Source organism: Nuphar pumila, chromosome 12 (assembly GCF_984573655.1).
Source record: "Nuphar pumila chromosome 12, dmNupPumi1.hap1.1, whole genome shotgun sequence".
NCBI classification, from domain to species: domain Eukaryota; kingdom Viridiplantae; phylum Streptophyta; class Magnoliopsida; order Nymphaeales; family Nymphaeaceae; genus Nuphar; species Nuphar pumila.
The window spans coordinates 42281665-42293893 of record NC_143260.1 but is presented as its reverse complement, the minus strand read 5'-3'; the positions used below and the strand labels follow the sequence as shown (position 1 = coordinate 42293893).

Genomic DNA, 12229 nt, shown 5'->3' with positions numbered 1-12229 from the left:
CGAAGAGTTATTACTATATTGTTTAAACCATTTTATTCTTGCTTTACAATATATTGTTGTTAAAAATTTTGCAACTCTTGGGCTAAAATATTTTTCTTGTGTACTTCTTTTGGTTTGATCTTTCTATGCAAGATCTTTAAGATGTGATACCTTCCATACATCATGGAGATAACCAATGAATGTGCTTGAGGATGATCACCAATAAAGGTGTTTTGAAGACTTATATTTGCAAGAATTTTCTAAGATGCCATAAAGATGAGTATTTCTCTTGAAGACTCTTGAAGACTTGGACTTCTTCCCAAGATTCTTTTTGTATCTTCAAACTTTCGGGATAACTTTCCCCGTCAAGTTTGAGGTGGAGTGTTAAAAATATATATACATGACTATATATATAAAAATTATGTAATTCATTTGTAATACCTGATAGAAGTAAAATAGTCTTTTCACCATGTCTCACATATTCATTTTTTGAATATGTTTTTATTTCTTTTTGTATTTTTCTTTTTCTTTTTCTTCTTTATTTATTTTGTCTTTTAGGCATTGAGGGGCCCACCATATAGACGTTGGGCCCCTCCAACGGTCATAAATATGACCGTTGGAGGGACTCCAATGCCTATACAGGAGCCCCTCCTTGGGTCCTCTCTCTTTTATAAATATGGGGTTATCTCCCTTGTATTGGTAGGCCTTTTAAAGCTCAATCTAATAAATATTCTATTATTTTTCATGCTTGTGTAGCCTTTTTAGCTATGTCACATGGGTGCGGGTGCGGGTGCGGGGATTCGGCACTTCCAAAAAACCCGAGTGCGGGGGTGCGGCAGGGGCAAAAATGTAAAAAAAAAATTATATATATATATATATATATATATATATATATCATGTATAGTCTATATGTATGAATGTATGGTAGCTGTTAAGGTCCATGACATTTATGCAACTTACTTTTTACCATTTTTTTTATCTTATATGGTTGTCCCCAAAGATGAAAGTGATGAGTTGTGGAGCCTGATTAATTGTTTTTGCCCTTCAGGAAGGGGGGTTCGGGGGCTCCCCCCGGTGCGGGTCCAGGGGGGGCCACCCCTGGCGGGGGGTTATAGGGGGGCAGCCCCCCCCCCCCCCCCCAAGATTTTTTTTTAAATTCCGCAGCCCATTTCATAGGGCATTTTTTTAAAAAAAAAAAAATTCCAAAAAAAGGACAAAAATGACCCTGGGTGCGGTCAACGCACCGAGGGTCAGGTTGACCGCACCCGCGTCGACACGGGTGCGGCACCTTGCTAGCCGAATCCCTGTGACATAGCTTTTTAGGCTTTTATATTGTCCCTTTATGGATTTCTTGTTTGAATGCCGTAGTGCTTGTCCATTATTGGACTTTGTAAATGCTTGTACATTCTTGGGTTACACTTCTGCCTATTTCCTTACATAAACACCTTAGGTACATTTCTAGGCAATGATTAACAACTTGTGTTTCGCCATTCGTTTGTAGATGGAAGGTAGTACTGTAGCCCCCCGATATTTCAACCCTTTAAAACACGTGAAAATTTAAAACTTTTCTTTTATCTTTAAAATCATTAGCAGAAACCTTTATATCTTTGGTTCAAAACCTCGGGTGGGTTACGTTACACTCCAAAACCATTATACTGAATTTGCAAAAGGATAACATGATACAAATAAAATACTTTCATTTAAAAGAACAGTGTAATATTACAAAAACCAATATGAAGTCATGTGTCTGAATTCATTGCTTGAGAAAGGAAAATGATTGGCTCGGTTGATAGCGCCGCAACATCCTGCATCTGCTCTGCATTGTAGTCTTTACCTGCAATAATCTTTCCATAAAAGGGTCATACTTGTGATAGTCTAGTAGGTATATACCAATTCCAAGTAACTCATGATACTAAAAACATATTCAGGTGCCATAATTTATATCTATCTGTGCAATTCAAATGTCACAGTTTATTCACAATTTTATATAGATTTATTCTACAAGAAAGTGCATGCTTCACAATAATCATGCTCATAAATATGAAAAAGAACATATTTAACTGATTGCATTATCAGGCATATTTTCATCTTATGTATAACATTATTCTTTGGCGGACTAACTCATCACCTACAAGGTTTCGCAATCCTAAGCTCGACTATTAAGTTGTGCGACTACTATTGCAAGTTTTTACTCATATATTCACCGTAATACGAATGTCCACTCAAGCATTTAATGACCACTCATGTATTTAATATAATACAAATATCCACTCAAGCATATAATACAAATGACCATTCATGCATTTAATATAATGCAAATATCCACTCAAACATTGTATTATGAGGTCTTATTTTTATCTCAAAATATGTGATTCAAAAGGTCTTTATTTCAATATTTATTCTCTCCGTGGGTACTCGCAGAACCACTCATCGTCGTATCAGCCGAGACCATTTGGGGGTTTATTATGTTATATATTTTCAATTATCCCGAATGACTAGCTGAATAGATCTTAAGGGGAACGATTTGTGACCGAGAGAGAATTCCCCAAAGGTCACTTCCACTCAATAAGCATGCATCTCAAACTACTGCATTGGTTAGAGATCTATCACCTAGGATATGTTGATAGCCCCAACCTCCAGAACCTATGAGTGAATGGAGACCATTGAGACGCCTTGCTCCTAGAAACATATCAAAATCACTCGAGGTTTGTACCACCTACCCTCTCCAAGGTAGGCCCGCTCTGAATGGGTACGAGGGTTGTCCTTTTTAATGGGATTAATTTATGTGCCTTAAAACAATGAGTAGATATCATGGTTCAGTATCCCAAGTGCCCGTTCAGGGTAACCACTCTATTATGTTCCACTTGTTGTACCCAACCCATTCGGTATTGTTCGGGTGCTTTTAGCCCATTCGAGTAACTTGCCTGTGAAGGCGAATGACCACTCATTTATTATGTGTCTGTGTTTTTCATAGCTTGGTGCACGTTCGCACCTTATGGGTTCCCATTGAACCCCCACTCATTGTACAAGCATGTCTCGATAATATTAGTCATTCATATGTAATACACATACATGGGCCCAATGGCACCATCGAGGTTCCTTTAACCCCCAGGCTCCTACATGAGCCATACCAATTCATACATGCATGTTATGGTATTTCAATATGCTAACAGAGTCAATAGGGTGCCGTGACCCATTGCTCTATTGGGTGAAATTATTCATTGCATATATCAGTTATACGATGCAACATTTTAATAGAAAGGCAGAATTATCACATAATTCAAAACATATGTATTCCATAACACGAAGCATCTAAACCTTGAGCATACGCAATTTCTATGCATTTGAAGTAATTTATACATGTATTATCAGAAAGCTCGTAAGCATACGAAAAAAGCTCGTACACACAGAAAGCTCGTAATATATGTCAAAAACTCGTAATATATATTAAAAGCTCGTAATACATGTCAAAATCTATAATATATGTTGAAAGCTTGTAATACAAGTTGAAAGCTTGTAATATATGTTAAAAACTTGTAATACAAGTTGAAAGCGCGTAATACAGGTTGAAAGCTTGTAATACATGTTGAAAGCCCATAATACAGTTTGAAAGCTCATAATACAGGTTGAAAGCCTATAATACAGGTTGAAAGCCTATAATACAGGTTGAAAGCCTATAATACAGGTTGAAAGCTCGTAATATAGGTTAAAAGCTTGTAATATAGGTTAAAAGTTTGTAATGCAAGTTGAAAGCTCGTAATACAGGTTAAAAACCCATAATACACGTTTGAAAGCTTGTAATACAGGTCAAAAGCTCGCATAATACACGTAAACCAAGGCACGCGAATAAAGTTATTATTTTATGCATACTGAAAGAACACAAGCACACGTCCTATATATTTCTCCATAAATGAATGATAGCATATTTTCTTGGGAAATACGAACATACAAGGTATTTTCCAATGAAATCCATATATATATATTCTCATAAATAAATATATATATATATATACACGTATTTTCTTGATATATATATGTATTCTCATAAATATATATTTATTTTTCATGTATTTTATATGCAAAAATATATATTATTTTATATTGCATATCAAACACATGTGAGGTTATCAAAACATAAACAATTCATATGCAGGTACAAATGCAATAAGAATATGAATTTTAACATTGAACTACGAGCATTTAGTATAGGAGCCTACTCTGTAGAGCGTATTGACAAGAGACGAAAAATTTCCAAATTTTTTTGGAAGAATTTTCCTTCAAAATGTGAATCTTTGATCTTTACGTACGTATAAGTATGTCGATGGAGGTAGAGTCGATTTACGCGAACTGAGTGACAGGGAACCGGTAGAAAAAGAGAATCGAGTTGAGGAAAATCGGGTCACTAGGGAAGGGAACCGAGTCAAGGAGCAGGGTTACTAGGGGGACCGTGTCTGTCGAGTGGGTAATTGGGTCAGTTGGGTTACAAGGGTGGGTGACTGTTTGTCAAAAATCGAACCGAACCAAGTAGGGTTCGGTTGGTGGGCTAGGCACGAAGGGGCTGAGTGTTTGCCGGGTCAGCACCACCTGTGGTGGTGGCTGATCAAGGAAGAGGAAGGGGTTGGGGAGAAGGTGGCTGAGATGGTGGTTGCAGCCACCAAAAGAGGAGGTGTGAAAATGGAAGGAGGGAGGAAGGGAGAATGGGAGAGGATGAGAGGAGGTAAGTGAAGATAAAAAAATCTTTTGTTTAGATTTATTATGGTTTGTAAATTAAAAATCACAAAAGTCTGTCTCAAAAACTGAAATTTCTGGAACACCGCCAAAAATAAGAACAGACTGAAGTGCGTGAATTTTAATTCTCAGCTGCGTTGGAGTTTAGACATGATTTCTTTTGGAGATTTTGTTAGACATACCCAACTAACTACAATAAAATTTATAGAATTTATTTCATTATGTAAATTCATGGATTGATGGTTCTTCGGTAAAGCCGAGCCGGACAGGTATGTTATGTGAAAAGAAAACCAGTTTCAGTAAAAGATTGATTTCTCTTTGATTCAAAATGAGATTGAACCTAGGTTTTCGGCTGTAGATAGCTAACCTACTTATGCATCTACTATAAAAATTCTAGATTTTTATTCATTTTATTCTTAGCATAACAAACTTTGCACTGATTGATAAATTCTGTGTATGCAGTTCCGAATTGGAACTCTTGTTTGCATAAGTATCATTGTTCAGAAAATGAACCAGTTAAACATGAATTGATCTCAGAACTGAACCAAATGGACGCACTACTTGCAGGAGTGTAGTGTGTGGTCCTAATGATATTAATTGTGTGTGTTTAGTTGTAAACATGTTTTAATGCATGTACTGAAATTTTCGGTTACAAGGTTAATAGAATACATGTGGTGTTTGCATGCTTAAATGAATGATGATATGCAACATATAGTTATGATTTGCAATGTAATGCTATGGCGTGCATCATAATGATTTATGTACAACGGCTATGTGCTATTAGAGATAATATGCATGCTTGCATAGATGAATGCTCATGGATGAGCTTATGGTTTAGGGAACCGAATTAGTGCTTTGATAGCACAAATTTAATATGATGCATATTCTTATGTATGATGGTGTTGTAAGACATGGAGAGACATGCATGCACATATTGATGAATGAAATTATGGTTCAAGAAACTATTATGATGTCATGGGTACACGAATCTATTTATGTGTGACGTGGATGATATTGTGCTGTAAGGCATAAAAACATGCATATACATGGGACCACTCATGAGTGAGCAAGGGATTGACAAGAACCCAATGAGGTGCTTAAAGTGCACCTAGATATGAAAATAAATGCATACATGCACACAATAATTTAGGATAGTCTTCACAAGCAAGATGCTCAACTTGGTTTAAAGGCACTGGAGCATACTGAATGGGTTATGAACTTGACTGATAAAATAAAATTGTGTAACTACCGTGATGGGTGGTATGATGCTCATGCCCGAAGGGCAGTGTGGCAAGTTCTCCTAAAGGAGTACTTGGACTTTTGAGCCTTAGGATGCTATGTTGGCGCACTTGTAGAAAATGTATAAAACATTGTTTTAATAACACTTGATAACTCATTCAGACTCAGGCTTACCTTGGAGAGGTTTGGTGATACAAAACTCTGTTGGACCGTCATGTGTTTACTTGAGAGCAACATCTCACTTGAGTTCTCAGTCTTCAGAGTTAGGGAGCCAGAACTACCAATATGTCCTACATGATAGGTCCCCAACTTCTGCAGAATTATTTAGGATTCATCCTCAGAATCTAAGCTACTGGAAGGTTTTATCTCGGTTATGGACTGCCCTCAGTGGATCAGTCTCAGTAGGTCACTCGAAGAATTAAAATACATGACATAACAAACATTCGAGTGGTCTCCTTTGAGGCTACGATTATACTACGAGTACCTACAAGAGCGTAAGACAGAAAATAAAGCTTTAAACTTTATCACATTTATGTGTGAAAACTTGTGTGAAAATATGCCTTAATAACTCAGATGCATAATCATGGTATTGTTCTTGTTTTATAGCATATTGCATTAAATTATTGATTATGCATGGTTGGTTGAATGCCCTCTGATTTATTTGTGCATTATACATGTTCTAATGATATTTGATTGTATGTGCACTTAGTTTCGTATATGCATGCTTAGTTATGATGTTTCTTACTAAGACTCATTGTAGTCTAACTCCTTTACCAATGTTCAGGTAATGAGTCAAGTTAGAGCGGTTGCGAGATGCTGTGGGGGTGCCATGTGAACCAACTATTTGAATCCCGAGGACTTTGTTTTGGTTAATTCGTTGATTATTAAATTTAAGACTCATTGTATGAACAATTTATTTATTTGATGAATGTTTAAAATTGATTTATAGATGAATGATGATATGTTTGAATACTTGTAACTTGCTTAAGATTTTAACCAAAAGTAAAACAATGTTTTTATTGTTTATTAAAGAATTTCCTTTATGTAATGTAGTCAAATTGGTTTTGTCTTTGGTGGTTCCAAACTAGACCTGGTACTAGGATGTTAAGACACGCTTGCGGTTGCGCTTAGGTGAGCCGTTTAATACTTGATATGGTTAGAGCGTAGCCATTGATAAACCATTTTGCATCATTACATATTTGAATCAATGCTTTTGGAAAAAAAAGATTTTTTTAATGTATTTTTGGGTTAAAATTTTGGGGCATTACAACATCCTTCGAAAGCATCGCAGCTACTTGATCTGTCATCTTCTGACCTGCAGCTCCCTTCAAAATCATTTCAACCACTTGATCTGCCATCTTCTGGATTGCTGCATGCATTCATCGTAGCTGGGTTAACATCTGATTCTCATCCAACAACCTTGTTTTCATAACTGGCTGTCTGATCCGCAGCCATTCCAAGGATCAACTGCTTTGGTACCAATTGATACTATCAATTCTCAATTTTGTGCCCAAACTGACTTATCAATCTCTTGATCTTCCTTAATTTGAGGTTCAATGATGGATTTTGGCTTAGAATTGTCTCTAGGGAGCAGGCCTCAAGTGAATCTCCCATGAAACTCCAACTTCACACATGGTAGCCGCTTCTCTATGTTAACAAATGGATTGCCAACACAGATCTGAATCTCTATCCAAGAGAGTTCGCTCTGGTTAGGAATGGAGGAGACGAGAGGCATGATGGATGAGAGTAACAGAGAAAAGAGAGATAAGAGAGAGAGATGGAGGAATCAGAAATAGACAAAGTATTATTCTCCACTTCGCGGGGGAGATCTAATTCTCACAATAATGAGTCAATTTCCAGTTCATCCCTACATTGCAGAATTTGAGCAATTTATACCTTTCACGATACAAGAAAATCCCAAATTCCCAAACTAACCCTCTCTCATGGAACTCATAGTCCATCACATGTATTCTAAAAACCCCAATCAATTATTACCAACAATATACAAACTATTCTACAATCAAAAGGCTAGATTGGGTGATGACTCTTAAGAGAGTTGCTACTCCTATGAGGCAAATATCAAGCTAAGAGCCACAAATGGGGAAAATCTTGAGGATCGAGTGATATATGGGCAACTAGTAGGGAGCTTGATATATTTGACCATCACTAGGCCTGATATATCAGCTATGCGATTCATGTCGTCAATCAGTTTATGGGCTCTCCTACTTCAATTCATCTTGCAATTGTGCTCAGGATTATTTGGTATTTGAGAGAGACCATTGGGATGTTCTTTTCTTGGTTTTCTTCATTAGATATTAGAGCCTTTTGTGATTTAGATTTTGGAGGCTCAACTAGGGATTGTCTCTCGACTAACAGGTCGTGTATTTATTGAGAGCTCTTTGATCTCTTGGAAGGGCAAAAAGCAACAAGTTTCTCTGTTTACAACAAAAGTAGAATATGGAGTCATGACACAAGTTAGTGCAGAGATCATAGGGATAAGATGACTTCTTGTTGCAGTTTCAGGAAGAACCTCCTTGTGTTGTGACAATATGAATGCCATTCACATTGTGAAAAATCCAAAATTCCATGAAAGAACAAAGTATATTGAGATTGATTATCACTTTATCAGAAGAGTTTATGAAGCTGGGATCATATCTTTGGAGTGTGTGAGTTCAAAAGAGCATAGTGCAGATGTCTTTACTAAAAGTTTGGCTCCATTACACTTTTTGCCATTCCTTTCCAAACTTGGGATGATTCTGTTTGCATCATTTTGAGTTTGAGGAGTGTTGAATAGTATAATGTGTAATTGTGTCATATGTATTTCTAGTTTTGGTGCTACCCTTCTCAAGTGTATATAGGATTATTTATGAGGGGCACATTTGTAATTTTCCAGGAGGTTAGAGAGTCGATCATTTTTGTCATTTAGTGTATCCAAAGGGTGCTGATCCCTATATGTTTAATGCTTCTTTCTTTTCAAGCTAATGAAAGTTTCTTTCAAATGCTTTTCTCTCTTCCCTCTCTATTGCATCTCTTTGAATCCATATGCTCTAATATTTACATCTTATTGACTCCTTTTTATACCCTTGACAGCCTTACTGGACACGTCCCACCAATCCCTATACGTTTACATTTGTTACTAAACCCAAACCCAAATTCTCATAACTTATTTGATATCAGAACTTGGATTAGTAGCTAACAATCAATCAGTATTTAGGGTAAAATTACAATACACTCCTTGCTAACCTGACTGAAAAAATTATAATTTTCCAAGGCATTGGTTTTGAGAGTGGACAATACAGAACTTAAAATATTCATGAAGTTATTGTTCTTAGAATGATGGGTTCAGCCTCTGATCTAAAGAGCAGAATTGTGCTTGTTTATTCTTGGCCTCTTTCATCCTTTCAATAAATGGTTTGGGCTAATTGTGGATCAAGCATGGTTTGGAAAAGCGATCCTTTCTCTCCCCTCTCTTGAGCTTCAGTTTTTTAGAAACATTCTCGTCAATTTTGGAACAAGTTGAACATAAATTGCTGGGACAAAAGCTCCAGTATCACACCTCTTATTGGATTATTTGTTAAATTTTGGTCATTGTTCCCTCGTCAACCATGGAGAATTTGCCTTGCTTTATGAGCTCGTGGGAAAAAAGAAAACCAGCTGGCCTCAAGATCAGGGATTGCAGTCACAAATATTCGCATTCTTCTACATAACAGTGAACTTTATATCAGTATTTTTATTGCCAGTTACGTATACTTCCAATTAACTATTGGAAGGTTTTTATATTTAGGAAAGCCTGGTTTTAGCTGATGAGAACTAGAAAGCATGATTTCAGCAAAAAGAAGAGAAAGCCAATCTAGGACATCCCATAAAAATCTTGTGCGGACATCCACAACCACAATAATTAGCCTTGGACAGTTTATTTCAAGGGCTAGAATTAAATTTACTGAACATGTTCTCGAATAATTAATAATCCACATATTTACCTTCACATGCCCAAGTTCATTGCTAATAGAATTATTAAGCTAATAAAAGTGTTCTTGTTGAACGGGTTAATATGGGTATGGCTGAACCTTTTGCCAACTAGAACTAGATTAATTGGGCATAGGATATATGGGTTCTATGTAGCCTTGTGGACTGCACCAAATTTTATGACTATAATTTCTCTTTTCAAATTATGCAAGTCTTTCTTTTCATGGTGCATACTTCATACAAACATGTATAATCGATCATGTTCTTCCCATTTCTTTATTGTCAATACTTTTGTCCTGCACAATATTACATTTACCCTTTTGAATACAGGGAAAATGCTACTGCAGAGAAGGTCAAGGAAGCACACAGAAAGGTAATGGTTGCAAACCATCCAGATGCCGGTGGCAGCCATTACCTTGCATCAAAGATAAATGAGGCAAAAGATGTGATGCTTGGAAAGACAAAAGGAAGTGGGTCTGCATTTTGATAGTCGTAGACATTGGAGTTGTTGCTGAAGGGGCATTTTACCTTTGGTCCTCTGATCAAGATATAGTAATTTAGAAAGTTCATAAATGAATAAGACCTTTACACTACAGATAATGGTTATTTTGCAATGACAATTGCATCCATCTGTAAAAGGTTGAAAATGTTCTCTTTTAGGTTATCAATCATGAATGAAAGTTTATTGATGAACAGGAAACCACGTACATGCTATGGTTCATTCCGAAATATCTACACCAAACAGTTGAGCGTCAATTATGACTCAAAATGTCTATTAGCTGAAAACAAAAGATTGTGATAGTAATTCTCTAAAATCTTGTTGATAGTTTACAATGAAATGATAGAAATACACTTCGGCCTTATACCCAGATTTTCGTAATAGGATAGTCACTTTGTGAGAAGGATCATGTATCATGGAGCTAGACTGGATATGAGATGATATTTATGGGCCCAAGATGATTATAGCTCAGCACAGTTCTCTGTGCCTTTTGTTCCTGAGGATGAGTGAAGTACTGTCCTGATTGTTGCTGATCAGTGTAACAGGATTTTGGTCCTGCCATATGATAAAGCTGGTAGGATTTTGCCAACAGGGCTGCTCCTCTGGTAGGGATGTCCCCAAGTTGACTGGATATCATGGGTTCGAAGCCCCAGTGTGCATAATTTGCTGTGAGGCTGAAGCTGGGTGTACATGGTGGGCAAGGGGGATCTGTTTTTTTTTTGAAAGGCAAGCTGGGGTTAGGCAGACCCCACCAGTTATTACTCAACATATCACTGGGGTTTTGAACCTGCAATGTTCCATCACAGGGAGACGTGCACTGAGCTTTTACCAACCATGCTGAGCATGGTTGGTGGAGATCTGGGGTTTTACGTCAACGAACTTGGCGAGAGAGGTGGCACCTGTAATACCCATAAATTTTTGATGATTATTTAAGTAAATAAAGATGATTTTATGTCTTAATCATAGACTACTATTTATTTAAAATATGCATTTGGATAGAAGTACTTGTGTGTATTAACTTGAAATCAAATCCTTAGTTAGATTTTTAATTAGAGTTAAATTGAAAATTGGAATTTTATTCAGGGTTAAATTAAGGCAAATGATAATTTAAATGGAATTTAGTATAATTTGGATTTGGATTTAATTACAATTGAATTTGGATATTGTACGTGGAGTTGGATCCAAAATTTGGTTTAAATCAGATCTAAAATCTAAATTGGACATCTAGGGTAATTATTGAATTAAATAAAATATATTAAATTATTTTAATTAAGGCAACCCGCGAGGGTGGGGCATCCCCTAGGTGAGCCCACACCCCTTAGCTGGACTTTTCTTTCTAAAAACCATAAATGCATTAGAAATTTATGTAAAATTTAATAAGAAGAAAGTCAAAACTTTCTTTAAAAAAATTATTTAAAGCTAGAGGGTAAGAAACATAGCTTTCTTAAAAGCATTTTTTTAGAAAGATTGAAACAATAAGGGATGTCCCACCATAGTGGCCCCCCTTGAGCATGACTGAAACCTGTTTACGAGGTAAGCCAATAGACTATATACTATACACTAAGAAATAAGAAAGAATATAAAACGAAAGTTTGAAAATTTCTGTTAAACACAAATTAAACCAAGAAATAAAAGATGGTTTTGGAAAAAGAATTTGAAAAATAATTGGGCTGAAAAACAAAAGGAAAAAAAAAACTATTGAGATTTAGAAATCTCAATAGTTAAATATAGGAGAGGGGTTCATGCCCCCCTTCTAAATCCTCTCTACTTTCTCTCTCCTCCAATTTTCTCCCCTCTTCTCTCTATTCTTTCTTTTTC

At 36.4% G+C, this 12229-nt stretch overlaps 1 protein-coding gene across 1 annotated transcript in view; it reads left to right on the top strand.

Annotated features, from left to right (window-relative positions):
• The window catches only part of LOC149820837 (mitochondrial import inner membrane translocase subunit TIM14-1), a 67741-nt gene extending 57134 nt beyond the window's left edge, over window positions 1-10607 (top strand). The window contains exon 3 of the mRNA XM_089982578.1: window positions 10243-10607. Coding sequence (XP_089838704.1) covers window positions 10243-10399 — 157 coding nt within the window. The 3' untranslated portion in view covers window positions 10400-10607. The remainder of the gene's footprint in view (window positions 1-10242) is intronic.
• Window positions 10608-12229: the final 1622 nt, after the last annotated feature.